At 44.0% G+C, this 15,687-nt stretch overlaps 1 protein-coding gene across 2 annotated transcripts; it reads left to right on the forward strand.

Annotated features, from left to right (window-relative positions):
- Positions 1-145: 145 nt before the first annotated feature.
- Positions 146-11,872, forward strand: TUBD1 (tubulin delta 1). Of its 2 annotated transcripts, XM_044994232.1 has the most exons (9): positions 146-378; positions 2,251-2,445; positions 3,229-3,376; positions 3,895-4,111; positions 5,179-5,410; positions 7,864-8,028; positions 8,680-8,820; positions 9,792-9,975; positions 11,527-11,872. In XM_044994232.1, the coding sequence occupies exons 2-9, from the start codon at positions 2,274-2,276 to the stop codon at positions 11,627-11,629; spliced, it is 1,362 nt and encodes a 453-aa protein (XP_044850167.1). In that variant the 5' UTR covers positions 146-378; positions 2,251-2,273; the 3' UTR covers positions 11,630-11,872. The 2 variants fall into 2 exon arrangements, with proteins under 2 accessions (XP_044850167.1, XP_044850168.1); XM_044994233.1 differs by lacking the exons at positions 146-378; positions 2,251-2,445; positions 3,229-3,376 and having other exon boundaries at positions 3,972-4,106.
- The last annotated feature ends 3,815 nt before the right edge of the window (positions 11,873-15,687 follow it).

Below are 15,687 nucleotides of genomic sequence, written 5' to 3' on the forward strand. Positions count from 1 at the left end.
GCACATGCGCAGAACGCACCATGGCGTGCGACCTCAGTCGCGGCTCGTACGGAGCATGCGCAAAGCTCCGTCGGCCGCTAGATTTACTGGCACCGAGCATGCGCAGACTGCAGAGTGAAGCTTCTCGGCCTGGTGCATGCGTATAATGTTCATTGAAGCCTCCAACACTGGTACTGTACCTGCGCACTGAAGCCCCCTACACCGCCTCCTGCTGGCTCAGAGCATGCGCAAGCGGTCTGTTGAAAGGCGGCTCTGTACCGCTGCCGGAGGGGCCAGGAGGCTTGTTGTGATGGTAACGCTGCGCGCGCTCCCTGAGGGAAGGAGTCTTGACCTGCTGGGGCAGAATCCTGGCGTGAGACCGTGAGGGGCGAGGCTCAGGTACCGAGCTGGGCCTGGCGGGGAGGCGCGTGGGGCTGGGGTACGGTACGCGCCCTCGGGTGCCGTGGGGCGGCGGGGGGTTATGAGGGCTACGCGGGACGGCGGGGATGCAGGACGGGGACAAAGAGGCATCGCTCTCCGCGTGGGAGCAGGAGGGGGGCCTGGGATCGCGGGGCGCCACGTACGTGGCTGGATGAGGGGGGCCTGGGATCGCGGGGCGCCACGTACGGGGGCCTGGGATCGGGGGGCGCCACGTACGTGGCTGGATGAGGGGGGCCTGGGATCGGGGGGCGCCATGTACGTGGCTGGATGAGGGGGGCCTGGGATCACGGGGCGCCACATACGTGGCTGGATGAGGGGGACCTGGGATCGGGGGGCGCCACGTATGTATCTGGATGAGGGGGGCCTGGGATCGGGGAGTGCCACGTACGTGGAGGGATGACGGGGGCCTGGGATCGGGGGCGCCACGTACGTGGCTGGATGACGGGGGCCTGGGATCACGGGCGCCACGTACAGGGGTCTGGGATCAGGGGGTGCCACCTACATGGCTGGATGAGGGGGGCTTGGTATGGGGGGTACCACCTATGTGGCTGGATGAGGGGGGCCTGGGATCAGGGGTGCTAGTTCAACTCCTACTCCCTTCTGCCCTCCCCCACAAAGATAGAATACAGTCATTCTCAACATTCTTGATAGATGGATTGGGTATTAAACTAGAATTTACAATTGTGGGAGTGTAATGAGTGGGCTCTGGTTGGCTGCTTTAACAGAATGATAAATACCAACTATTATAGTTTCAACTGGATGGATTATGTAAGTGTGAATGGCTTCTACGTGTCAGTTTAGCTTCCCAGAGTAATTCTTCTCATTGATCTAGCTTGGTTTCATCCACCCCTGTAATGCATGCAAGAATCTAAATTCACACATTTGAAATGGGATCCTGTAGATCTTTCAGCAGCAGGTGCTTCTTTGCATCTGCAAGGAAGGGACTATTGGCAGAGTAATGCCCCGGTAGGTCATGTGGGCAGTGTTGGAAAAGATTTTGTTTCATCCAGAGGAGAATGTGAGGCTCTAATCTGTCCATAGTTGTATCCTGAACCAGCCTTTTATTTCTAAGATTTCCCACTGTTGCTACCACCAGTGCAGCTCCATCAGTGGGAGCATTAATATAATCCTGCATTTTAACTTCAGTGTCATTTAAATTTGGTGGTCTAGGCAACCTGCTAGTTTAAAATACCAGTGTCTGGTCTATATTAGAGCTTCTACCATGGCTAACAACAGACTAACTGAACCACTGGAACTGCAGAAAAAGAAGCAGACGATCCTGCAACAACACTGAATGTCAGTAATGTCTAAGAAATGACAATAGAGTCTTCACGTGTCAGCTGAGACTTGCACGTATGAACAGATGGGGTAGCGCAGTTGTGCTTGAGCATTAGTCATTGTGGTTCATATTAGGAACCTTAGCCTTCAACCTGCAGTGTCTGAGGCAGTCTGAGGCTTTGTGTGACATAAAAGAGAGAGATAAGTACCATGGAAAACCCAATTGTCCTGTTTTTTTTTTTATTGTCCTGAGCAACAATTGGTGGGGAAAAAATTCAGCACCTGACCCCACTCAAACACACCACAGCCCCACTGTGGCCATTGTCAACACCCAATGATGGCCGCAGCCCCTTCAGAGGAGTTTCAGCCACTAAATCCACATAGCTGCAGGGTTTAAATAGTTTGGAAACCGCACAGCTGCCCTTTGTACAAGGGAAATTTCACTGCCCAACCGTGCTTTTCATGGGTTATGAAACTGGTCCAAAGTCTTCCACTCTCTACAGCTTGATCAACCACAGTAAAAAGCACAAATCTATATTTTTTTCTTTTTAGGATTAAATCCAAGGTGAAGGAGAATGTCAATAGTCACAGTACAGCTTGGTCAGTGTGGTAACCAGATTGGTTACGAGGTGTTTAATGCTATCTGCAATGACTTCCACAGCACACATGGACTGTGCTCCAAGAAGGAGAATGAATCCTATCAGGAAGCTTGCAAGGAACGTTTCTTCAGTGAGGAGAAAACTGGAGGTACAATTTTTAAGGATTTTTTTTCATACCATACTGAGCCTATTAGAAACATATGTAGTAATAAACAATACTTTGCATTTCTATTTAAGGATGTGCTTTAGGTATATTCATGAACTTACCATATCAGCCCTGTTGTCATCAGCATTTAACAAATGGCAAAGCAGACACTGAGCGGTGAAGTGACTTGCCCAAGGTCACATACCAAGTCAGTGGCAGAGCTGGAACAGATCCCTGCTGTCCTGAACCCTGATTCTGTGCCTTAATCCCAAGCCCACCTTTCTCTTTCTTACAATAATAGAACTATTGCAGTGAGCTTTGTTTTTCTTGTTTTGTGCCTTTGATTGCCATCATACATTCAAGAGAACTAATAAAGAGCTTTTCTAGATGAGAAACATGTTTTTGTTCTTTCCAGATTTCTGTTTGTTACACACGTTAGGTAGATCAGATTAAGTACTGGGGCATGAAGCCCGTCCATTTCAAATGCTAGCTGACCTGAATGGTTTCCCTACTGAGAAGAACTCCTGTCTATGTAGAGTTTGCAAAATACGTTTTGGGATAATGAAAGGTTCTATGTAAATGTAAAGCTTTGAGGGTCAGATCCCGCTCACCTTATTCTCATATACTGTTCCCCTGAAGTTAATGGGATGACTTGCATGAATAAGTATTATCTGGCCCTTCGTATGTTTTTATGCCCGTTATGTGAACATTGTTTTCTTGTTAAAAGGTTTAAGTATGATGCAGTCTTTTTGATTTTGCATTTTTTTTCTCTCTCTCTCTCTCCAGTACCTGTTGCCCGAGCTGTGCTTGTTGACATGGAACCGAAAGTAATCAGTCAGACCCTCTCAATAGCTGCTAGGTCTGGCCACTGGAAATATGACCATCAGTCACACTTCTGTCAGAAACAGGGGTCTGGAAACAACTGGGCAAATGGGTATGAATGATCACCGCAAGCTTTGCTAATAATAATAATACAGCATGTGAATACTAAGCAACTGCCTAGACTCACAGCCATCCTCTCTTAGAAGCCGAACGGTTGCTGCTGTGAAGTAATACACTGCATGCATAACATTACCCTGATTTTACTGCTATTGTAGTGCTTGTGCTCTTTTTTGCAAGGAACTGAGACTGGTATTAACAGTGAAGACCTACTACTCAGTTACAGAAAAGTGACCAAAATGTCACCTAGACATGTAACTACTTGATTTGTGGATGCAGAGTGGGAGGCTAATTTTAAAGATCAGGCTCTTACTGCAAAATAAATGGCACAACAGAAGAATTGAGGATTGTTCACTACAGGCACCATTGGTGATATAAAGAGTAAGATAAATTGATCGGCATTTTTAAAAGAAGGAAAAACTACTTTTAATATTTGTGTGGCTGACTTCATTGCTTTTGTTTTGCTATAAAGTAAGAGTTCTTGCTCTTTGTGCTTTCTCTCTTATGCTGCAGTTACTCTGTTCATGGGCCCAGGTACAGAGAAGTTATCATGAACCTGGTACAGAAGGAAGCAGAGAAGTGTGACCGACTCAGTGGATTTTTCACAGTAATGAGCATGGCTGGTGGCACAGGATCAGGCATGGGAGCCTTTGTGACCCAGTGCTTAAGAGATGCTTTTCCAACCTCATTTATACTCAACCAGGTTATCTGGCCCTATGGAACCGGTGAGGTGAATGTTAAAGCAAAATTTTTAATCAGTATTAAAAGGCCAGTCTAGTGATAACAAAAAAAACCCAACCCTACACTTGATTTACCTTCTGGTGTTACAAATAACACCTAAAATGCCTATAACTGAAATATATTGGAGAAAGGGAGAGAATTGTTTCTTCGCAGTTTATTTACTTTGTGTATTTATTATCACCTCATGTATAGTCAGTTTCATTGTTTGCCTGTAGTCAGTTGCTGTGGGTTTTTCAAAAGTGAAAACAAAACATAATTTTTAAAATGTGATTATAAAACTGCACGTCCCAACTATGAGACATATTTCACTAGTGCCTGAGGCTAACTAGTACGTATAAGGCCCCCATTGCCATAGTATGTGAGCACATCACAATTTTTCTCCAGGTATTTATCATTACAACACCTCTGTGAGACACAGAAGTACTATTATCTCTATTTTACAGATGAGAACTGAGGCACAGAGACACTGGGCTAGTGTACACAAGAAAGGGTTTGCCAATATATCTGTAATAGAGACACAGTTTATAACCAGCATAAGGAGATCTTTTGCCAGTATAGTTAAACTGCCTCACCAAACAACATAAGCTATGTAGACAAAAGAGACCTGAGGGCAAGGAGGGAGGTTTGCTGGCATCACTATGTCAGACGGGGAGGTGAATTTTTCCACACACCCTGTACTGACATAGGTATGCCAACAAAACTTTGTAGTGTAGACCTGACCTAAGTGACTTGCCCAAGGTCACACAGGAAGTCTGTAGTGGAGCAGGGAATTGAAACAAGCCTCCAGTTTATTACATGGCAAGTATAATAAATACAGCATGATCCTACTGGTTCATTCTCAGTATATTGCTATGAATGCAGCGGTGGATGATAAGATCAAGGCAGGCTTTGTTCACTACCTAAGTGGAAGCTAAAAGTGTTGCTGAATTGGGTGCAGGGTCTTGGTAAAGGGGGAATCAGTCACTCCATGAAGAATATCAAAAGAGGTGACATAAGTTACATAGACAAAAATTCTTAATTTAACTCATCCTTATTGATGTGTGTTTGTGCTTCCAGGTAATTGTTCAAAACTACAACTCAGTTCTGACACTGTCACACCTGTACCAGTCAGCAGATGCTCTCCTTGTTCACGAAAATGATGCCATCCACAAGATCTGTGCTCAGCTAATGAATATTAAAAAGATCTCCTTCAGGGATGTAAATCAAGTAATTGCACATCAGCTGGGAAGTGTGTTCCAGCCCACTTACTCCTCAGAAGGTGCCTCACAGTATAGCAGAAGCCCACTAGGTATGTAATTATAATAATGCTTTCTGCCATCTAATGCTTTCATTTCAAGGATCTTGGAGCACTCTTCAAACTGCAAGCTAAACATCAGCCCCCTCTGTGAGTTGGGTATTATCCCCTCTTTTAAAGATGATGAAACTGAGGCAGAAGGAGATTAAGTGACTTGCCATTGATCATAATCAGTTTTGCAGCAGAGTTAAGAGTAGAGCTTCTGACACCCAGTCTCATGCTTTACCACCAAGTGATGCTTCCTCTTTCCAAGTGGCTGGTGTCAGCCTGGGACTAATTTACACTTTAGGTGAAACCATGTGCAAGTCAGTGGTTTTGTTTCGAGTTGTGGGGTTAGTTTAGAAATATATGCAAACTGAAACCAGATAAAAAGCATTGCATAAAAAGCTGCAAACCAAAATTAGAGTATTCTGCTGATCTTGTTAGTGATAATACAGGTCTGTGGTGTGTCTCATCCTGGAATGAGAGAATTAATTTATCTATAGTCAGGGGCGGCTCTAGCAATTTCGCCACCCCGAGCATGGCGGCACGCCACGGTGGGTGCTCTGCCGGTCGCTGGTCCCGCGGCTCCGGTGGACCTCCCGCAGACGTGCCTGCGGAGGGTCCGCTGGTCCCGCGGCTCCGGTGGTCCACTGCTCCACCGGAGCCGCGGGACCAGCAGACCCTCCGCAGGCACGCCTGCGGGAGGTCCACTGGAGCCGCCTGCCGCACGACCGGCAGAGCGCCCCCCGCAGCATGCCACCCCAAGCACGCGCTTGGAGCCGCCCCTGTCTATAGTGCCAAGATTTGTGGTTGCTACCCAAAATTTCCACTTTGGCATTTTCCCATTGGTCCCTGCAACAATAGACTCGGAGTGCAGCCAGACAAATGCAGAGGAGGGTTTATTATTTTCTATACTCCATGTCAGACAGAAATGTGGGGGCGGGGAGCGGGCTGTTTGTGTCTACATCCTTATGGGTGATAAGGAACACAGGGTCATTCCCTCTGTTGTTCCTGTTTCTGTGTATTTATGGTGCATCTTCATTGTTTTCCCCTTTTGCTATACAACCTTTACCATGAAGAAGGAGAAAGCAAGTTTCAGTTGTCTGATGAAACATGATTAAATATCATAAGACCATTAGAATTGCCATATTGGTTCAGAGTAGCGGCCTGCCTCGTCCAGTATCTTTTCACCAACAGTGATCATTACCAGATGCTTTTAGAGGGAGGTGTAAGAAACACCCTAGCGCAGCAGTTCTCAAACTTCATTGCACCGTGACCCCCTGCTGACAATAAAAACTACTACATGACCCCAGGAGCAGGGACCGAAGACCGAGCCTGCCTGAGCCCCACTGCGCTGGCTGTGGGGACCAGAGCTGAAGCCCAAGGGCCTCTGCCCTGGGTGGTGGGGCTCTGGCTTCAGCTTCAGCCCCTGGTGGTGGGGCTTGGGCTTGGACTTCAGACTTGCTGATGCCCAGGGCCAACACCAGCCTTGGTGATCCCATTAAAATCGGGTCATGACCCACTTTGGAGTCCCCGACCCACAGTTTGAGAACCTCTGCTCCAGTGGACAACCATGGAATAACCTGCCCCTAGGGGAACTTTCTTCCTAACCCACATCAGTTAGTAGCAGGTTTTTGCCCTGACTCATGAGCATTTATATCCCCTCTGAATAATTATCCTTTTTTAGTTTCAATTTTGCCCATTTCGATGTCATGTCATAGCCTCATGGTCTTGTATTATGAGAGAGTAAATTAGTTTATCTTGTCTATTCTATTTGTTATTTGTATAGTTCTACCATGTCTCTGCTCTAAATAAGCCAGTTCTGTATGCAATTGGGACTTCTGCCTCTAATCATTCTCATTCTTTTTCTTTAAACTCCTTCGATTTTAGCTTTCTGTCTGAGATGCCTTCACTGGAATTGATTTATACTTTGACCTAACAAGAGCATTATAATACTATCACTGTTTTCCATCCCATTCTTTATACACCTCTGCCCCGATATAATGCTGTCCTTGGGAGCCAAAAAATCTTACCGTATTATAGGTGAAACCGCGTTACATCGAACTTGCTTTGATCCGCCGGAGTGCGCAGCCCCGCCCGCCCGGAGCGCTGCTTTACCACGTTATAGCCGAATTTGTGTTATATCGGGTTGCGTTATATCAGGGTAGAGGTGTATAGTCCAGCATTTTTGCTTTTTTTGACCACCACTGAACAAGGAGCAGATTTTTTTCCAGTGATTTATCTGTGACCTCTCCAGAGTGCTAACATGCCAATATAGACCCCAGTAAAGTGTATGAGTTTTTCACATTGTTCACTGTGATGTGTATGACTTGCACTTATCTACTCTGCATGTTGCCTCTCCATCTTGTGTCATTAGGTCCCCATGAAGTTCCTCACTATTTGTCTCTCATAGACTAGCCTAAATATTATTTGGGCAGTCATGGCAGCTGTTTTTTGATTCTCAGGAGACTTAATGGAGTCTTTAGTTCCCCATCCTGAATTCAAGATGTTGGGTCTTCGTAACATACCGCAGATGTCAGAGAACTCCCTGGCATACAGCACATTTACTTGGCCTGGGCTCATCAAACATCTAAGACAGATGCTTATTGCTAATGCGAAGATGGAAGAAGGTAAGAGCTGTGTGCACACCTTGGAAATCAGTTACTCTTTCAACATAGGTTTCTTTATATGGAATAAGGTTTATTGCCTTTGGGAACTCACTGGATAGCTTTAACCAATTCAGAAAGATGTAGCCCCCTTCATCTAGACATCCCCATATACCCACCAGCTCCTTCAACTAATAACACTGCTGCCATAAGACCTTCCAGTTCCTCCCTGCTTTAGCTCCCAGACCTCTCAACTTCCATGATTCACTTGGAACAGCTGTTGGATTCCCAGTGCTGCTTTGTTTTTTTACACGTTAATCCTTGACAGGTGGTGAACTGTAATATGGCTTCCAATTACATAGTTTAGGTGCCAGCAAGGCACAAGAATGGTGAACTGTTTCCTATGTGGTAGGAACAGTGACTGCAGTGGGAGATTTCCCTCCATAAGACCTGCAGGTTGAGCTCCCTTACCATCTAAGAGTCATATAACTGCTGCTTGATCAGTGAGTGGACTGTGGCACACCCTTGGCCATACGTCCAGTGCCAGGTACTGAATATTACTAGCACTAGACTGTCTCCAAGTAGCCCGCAGTACCTCTTTCTGAATGCAGCCATATTGCACATCACATGATTGAAATATAGAGTTTAGTTTGTTTCAAAAACTTCTGTTTCTAGGTATCGATTGGCAGGTGCGACCACCATTGCCTGGGCATCCTGTCCCTCCAAAAGCCTCTCCAAGTAAGGCACTACATTTTAATACCTCCATTGCCAACCTGGTTGTCCTGCGAGGAAAAGATGTGCAAAGCGTTGATCTAGGTGAGAAAAAATACACAGTACATCAGTTATTCCTTCTTCCGTCTCCCACTGTTTTCATTGGGTCAGTCACCGGCAAAAGTGAAAAAAGCCGAAGGCTGCATACTTTAAAGATTAAGGTCAACATTCTCTCTGCAAACACATTCTAACGTCCAAGGCTGTGTTATGCAGTCATGAAGGACTTCTATATTTACATACGTAGACGCTACACTGGCAGTGTCTATCAGGGCTTCCTAATGCAACCTGCGGGAAAAGAGAGGTACCATCAGACTGTAAAACTAAATTCTATCTGTGTGATAGGATTCGTTGCTATAGTATACTGCTACCTGGAAAGCTACTGAGCCGCTACAGGAGTGAGAGACATCGTAGCTTGCTTATCACAGAGCACTGAAGCTGTGCTGGGATACTTTTATATCCTACCCTCACCACATTGTGTGGGAAAGAACCAGTTTGAACAGTTACACTTTTACTAGGCCCATCAGGTGGAAATATTGCTAGGAAGTCTGACTTGATCTGCCAAACAGCAGCTGAGGCTTTAGAGAACTGGTGGAACAGAGATACATGGATGACTTACTGCAGCTGTTTTTTTCTTTCACATCACGGTCTTGTGAGATCACCCATCTCATTCTACACCACTCCCAAAGCCCCAGCTTCTAATTATTAGCTGGGACATAGTGGACATGAGAACAAATTTCAGTTTTCCTTTCCACTTTGTTGGTTTGTGAGGTCGAATGGGCAGTATCTGCAGCAGCTCCGTGTTGCCCTGACAGGCACAGAACCAGTCATAAACTATCCTTTTTCAGGGTCACTTTTTAGTCTGTGTATTCATGCAGTAGATTTAAAGCAGAGGTTCAGAGTTCTAGCATACAATACTCAGTGTAACATGCTGATTGGAAAATTCTAGTTGAACCTGTAAAGAAAATCACTTGGTAAAACTTCATTAGTCAGAAAAGACTGCCATATTCCCATTGCAGGAGGTTTCAGAGATCCAGCATTGTATACATCCTGGCTAAACCCTCAAGAGGCCTTTAAAATATGGAAAACACCAAGAGCCTTTAACAAGTATGAAAAATCTGCTTCTTTGGTCAGCAACAGCCAGTTCCTGCTGAAACTTATGGACAACATTGTGGGGAAAGCTTGGAATATGTTTGCTTCCAAGTAAGTGAAAATAAGACTGTTAGTTTTTCATTTAGACTTTTCAGTATTTTCATTGGAAGGAAATAGTTGCAAACACACGTCTCCGTTTAAAATGCTTCACAGATAATTCTGAGTTGGGATAAAAAGGTGTCCCTTAACAGTAAAAGAAACAGTGATACCAGCTTCATTACAGAATGTGTGTAAATATGGTGGTAGTTTTCCAGATAATGTTCTTGGGGGATTTGGGTATAGAAGCCTCTGCGTCACAGATTCAAATCCAAGCCGGGCTGTAAGTGAGTGCAAGTTGCTGATCAACCCTGCTGTAAAATATGAGCACAATACATACATACAGGAGTACATCCATCCCTGCACAGAGGAGGAACAAAGCTCCCACTGATCAAAACGACTTAAGAGGAACCAGTGCTACATGGCTGATTTCCTAGAACACTGAACCAAATTCATTTCAGAGAAAACTTGCCAGAACAAATGTTTTTTTGCAGGGCACCCAAAGACAGTAAAACGAAGTCAGACCAGTGGCTATTCCCTTACCTTTGTTAAATGGGGGGTGGCCTGGAACCATTTCTCCATGGCACAATTGCTTTTTTCCCCCCAGCAGTCTCTGCAGAGGACCTTGAATGATGGTGGAGGCTGTTACCTCGATTCTGGAGGAACCAACTCTAGGGTGGAGGCACCGTGGCAGAGCGGTGGGGGGCAGCTTGCACTACTTTTTAGTATCTGTTCGGTAAATAGGACCAGTTTCCAGTGCAGTCAAGTTGGCACTTTCACCAGCACTAAAAACCCCCCAGTTACTTGTCCGTTCCAGAATATCCATTCTGAAACGAATAGATACAAACTCTTCTACTGATCACACGGTTTCTAGGTTGTACCCAGCCTTGCTGCTCATTCCAGGAAACAGTGAGATTCCTGGCTTGGTTCAAAAACATTTTGGGAGTTATGTTTATAAAGGCTCTGACCCCTGAGGTTTACTTTTCCTTAAAACCAGACTTTAACTCAAAGAATAATTGCCTCTTTTCTTTCATCACACGAGGCCAAGATTATTGGGCGTCAGAGGGCAAGTGTCCAGGAAATGTGGGAATTAGCCACACGATCTGTGTGAATAAGAGCTGAATAGTTTTGTTCCTAAATTTATCATCTGTTAAACTCATTCAACAAACAGCAGTTTTACGTTTGTCCCGAAAAGACTACTTGACACTTTGCCCATCATAAATGAGTAAACTGCTGCCTCCAAGTACAATCATTGCTTTTAGTGGCTCTGCTGAGATTCAGAAACAAGCCAGAAAATGCTCTTTGCATTTCCCCAAAAGCCAGCCATTGAACTTGAAATTGTAGCAGCATACCTGAGGCTATAAACACTATTAGAACTGGATTATGTTGTACTGTCCAGTATGAACTACACAAGAAGAGTCCAAACAAACAATTCAGTTCTGGGTTACAAGGGTACAACCAGCTCAGGCTGATGCTGTACTAGGTGTCAGATTTTTAGGGACCAATGATTTATAATGTTTTGCTGTCTAGTTCTCGGTTGTTTACCCAAACTCTTTGCCCCCTCAGAGCTTATGTTCACCAGTACACTAAGTTTGGGATCGAAGAGGAGGACTTTCTGGACTGCTTCACAACTCTGGAACAGGTTATCTCTAGTTATGCCAGCCTTTGATTTTTCAGCAACTTACAACTAGGGCTTTGTCAGGGGGAGTACACACTGAAAGGCTTTCTGTGTCAGCTTCCCCAAGTTGAAGTGGCTAAGGGAGGTGCAGGAGTGTAAATGCTCTTTTTGTTGTTGAAGGAATAGTTGTCTACATCAGGACTGAATCTGTTCCTTGTCTCCCATACAGACAAGTGTATTTTGTATACAATGAATTTATACATTGAATATTTAATAAAAAAGTTTTATTTTTCAGTACTTTCTCCTTAATTTACTCTGATTTGAAGCCCCCTAACGTCTACTCCTTCTCCTCCTGGCTGTGCATATTTTTCCTGAAGAATTTCCATAGCCTGAAGTTTTTTTCAGGTTGAAATCTAGCATCTGAATTAATATTAACTGTCATGGTATAGTAGGACTGAAGGATGCTGTTAGTTACAGTACTAATACAATTTGACCTTTCACTTTAAACTTTACATTCTAATACTTGGCCTGAGTGTTTTTTACCAATAGCTACCAAAATACCCATTATCAAAGTAGTACTAATAAAAATAGCTAAGCATAATGTACCATTACGTATTTGCTAATATTCACTAAGGCCCCATTTGCTGTGCAGCAAGCTGGTGTTAAATTCTGTGGCAAGACTCCTGATCTCTGTGGCACTTCAATATGACAGACTGGAGATTCTGCAACATTTTTTTTTAAATTGAGGTTCTTAATTCATATGAAACTGTATAATAAAGTTACACTAAGGAGACTTTGCTGATTATGGTAAATTCCATTTATTTTCTGCTGTCTCTATATTGTCCAATGTGCCACATTTAGGTCATCAGTCTTTATGGTTCAGAATTAACAATCCCTTGAAAAGAACTGAGCAGTTCAGCTGTTTCAGCTACTGTTGCAGCCTCTCCTGCAGATTGAGGGATTCACTGCAACCATTTATATTTGGGCTCTGTTTATAACTTTTTTCTTTCCACAATGAGGGCAGAAGTAGCTTTGATAAACGAAAGATTCTAGAGCAAGGTCATGCTGCAGATTCCACAGACGCAGGGCCCTCCCTCAGTGTTGGGTAACTTCAAAAATCCCCCTTAGAAATGTGTTGGACTTTAGACTGATTTTTCCACAACCACAAGGTGGTGCCATTGTCAAGCTAGAGACTCCAAATGTTCACCCTGTGAACTAATTCAATAGGAAAGCTGCTGCAATCGCATGCAGGGTACAGCATCAGCACATACGCTGGAATTAGGGCAGATTTATGAACTTTCAGCCCTGGTTGTTCCTTGTTGCACAAGATAGGAGGTGGAAGGTTTTCATATGGTAAAATATTACACTGGGAAAGATAAATGTATTTATTTTGTACTAAATCACATAGACTTCCTCCTCCTTTGCTGACTGGAGCCATTTTCATGTTGTTGTTTCCTTTGTATTTCTTATCTTTCAGTTTTTGGTTTTCTACCTACATACATCAGGTTCTTCATTACAAATAGCCCCTTTCAGTGATCACACCATAAAATTCAAGCTTAAGGACTCTTCCCTTAAGATAGTTCAGTAGATACATACAATAAACTTTCCCTTAGGTCCTGATTGCCTTGTAGTCCAATTAAAATGCGAGCAAGCACATACTGGGGTGGTAAATGGGTTACAGTTCATTTTTATATATATTCTCTCTCTCACACACACACACACTTAGGCAGTGACTAAATAGCTGACTATTGAGGTTAACTATAGAAAGGTTGACCTGTTTTAGACACACCCTTGAACTCTCTCTTCCCTCACTCCCTAGGGAGAGTTTTTGGTTTGTCAGCATGGGTATAGAGTTATTTTAGGTCCAGAAAATATCTTTCACATGAAGTTTAACTTGGGGGCAGTCCCAGATGCAGAAGTGATCTTGTGACTCACCTGGGCCATAGATTAACTTGCAAAGTGCCTGCTGTCGTCCTGGTTCCCCTTACTGCCTTCACTGGTTTACACACCTCTGCGTTCTTCCGTTGAGACTGGGAACAGTAGCACTGAGATCCCCTGGGAGCAGCTGTTCTCCTGGTAGTTCTAGCCTTTCAGGCAGAAGGAACTGGTAGAGCTCATGAGTCTTCTTGCTGAGGGTTGAGTAAGTGAGTAACTGATTGTTGAGATCGAGCCAGTACTGGGGCTAAATTCACTATTGCTTGAGTCTCACGATAGCTAATTGTTGACCCAGTGTTAGCCGTTTCAGGGCAAGCCCCAAATGATTCTGGCCAAAATGGGGCTAGCTGCTGGGGCCTTGAGGCTGAACTCTGAGACAGACAGGGCTTTCCCCAGTCTCTTCCCAGGAAAGGAGAAAAGTCCACTGGCTGTTGGCAACATGAAGCCTATTAGGCTCACCCCTTATTTTGTGTGAATTTGGAGACTGAGCTTAATTCCTTTCTGTTATGCACTAAAATTAGCTCTGTACATAATATTCATGCTAGAGTTTCATATCTGGATTTAGAGAATTTTATAGCTAAAGCCTTAACATTTCATGGGACAGCAGCCCAGGGATTTGTTGCAGCAGCAGTGGTAAACCTACCACTACTGTTCTCACACTAATGCACTTACATTTTTTTCTGTCCAAGAGATGTCACAACATTGCATCATAGGATTTTTCCTCCAGAGACCTAGCAAGAAATCCAATCAAACTCATCCTCTCTCACGTGCTTTTTCTTAGCCAGTCTTTACTTAGCCACTCTTGTTCCTGCTTTAAGGCCCATTCAATCCCCCAGAAGTCAATGAAAAGACACCCATCATTCTAATAGCCAAGCATGTTCTTGAAACAAGCTTAGAGGCTAATATTTGTTTTACGCTGATTTTTTCCAAGTTGTTGTGGGGATTTTTAAATTAGAATTTCTTGATAAAGAAAAATATTTCTCTGTAAAAATGACTTGTTTCCTAGCTGCTGGGTTGCTAACTTGAATAAAAAGGTTTGTTTGGTGGGTTTGGTTTGTTTTTAAACCCTTCTTGAAAGGCTCTCACTCGCTTATTTTTACTCAAGAGACTGGACCTTCTTCAGAAGGAAAGATTGCACAAGAGGTTAAGATAAACAACACAGACTATTCAAGGAACAAAGGGTCAGGAAAAGACAATACAGAGAATGGAATTTTTCCCCCTCTTCGGTTTAGCAACATAGTAGGAATTCTTTTGCCTCAGTGTTTTAAAAGAGCACTGCTGAAGTATCAGAAAAAGTAGTTCTCCTATCAGAGCAGACAATAGGTAACCAAGAAATTTAATGTCTGAAGACTGGAAGCTCCAGGAACACATGACCCAACCTATAGTTCTAGAGAACATGGTGAAACAAGATAAAATCTTTAGCAGATAAACCTCTTTGGACTCAGAGAGAGGTCTTACTGCTACATCAACAAGTAAGCAGATATTCCTTCCTGCATGACTGTCATCCCTTTGTTTCTCTTCTGCATGCGTATTATTCCGAGCATGGACGTAACTGATCCATTTTGTCTTGACTTGACAATTTTTCAATTTCAGAATTAAGAGATTGTTGCTAGAATCAGGAAATTTAACAGCCATCTAAGGTGTGATTTCAGTGCTAGAAAAAAAGCAGGAAATTCCAAATACAGGTAGAGCTGCAATTACGGCGAATCAGCAAAGGTTGAAAAACAAAGAGGACAGATTTCAGTAGCTCAAAGGCAGAGCAGAACCCACCTATTAATTATTTATGAGGATGCCTGACAAAACTTGCTCACAAATAGGATTCAGGGCAAAACATTGCCAATTCCAGCAAGGAACACACCTCTTTGCAGTAACATGACAGGATGGCACCCAGTGACCAAAATAATGAATGTTCAGAAAACAAGTTTCATGCCAGCAAAAATGGCCTTGAGGCTGTGAGAAGAATTTGAGGGGAGAATGGAAGTGTAAGCTTTTGCACCAGCAGTCCCATTCTTTTCATTGCTTAGCACAAGAAATTGATAATTGGTTGGGATCCTGTTTCATCTCTAGGCTACTTCCTCTCAGGCTGTTCTTTAGCAGGGACAGTGACTTTGGATTCAGCACCCTCGCCCCATTCCAAAATGGACCTACTTTTCTGGCATGCTGCACGGCCCCTC

Source organism: Mauremys mutica, chromosome 19 (genome assembly GCF_020497125.1).
Source record: "Mauremys mutica isolate MM-2020 ecotype Southern chromosome 19, ASM2049712v1, whole genome shotgun sequence".
Lineage (NCBI taxonomy): Eukaryota > Metazoa > Chordata > Testudines > Geoemydidae > Mauremys > Mauremys mutica.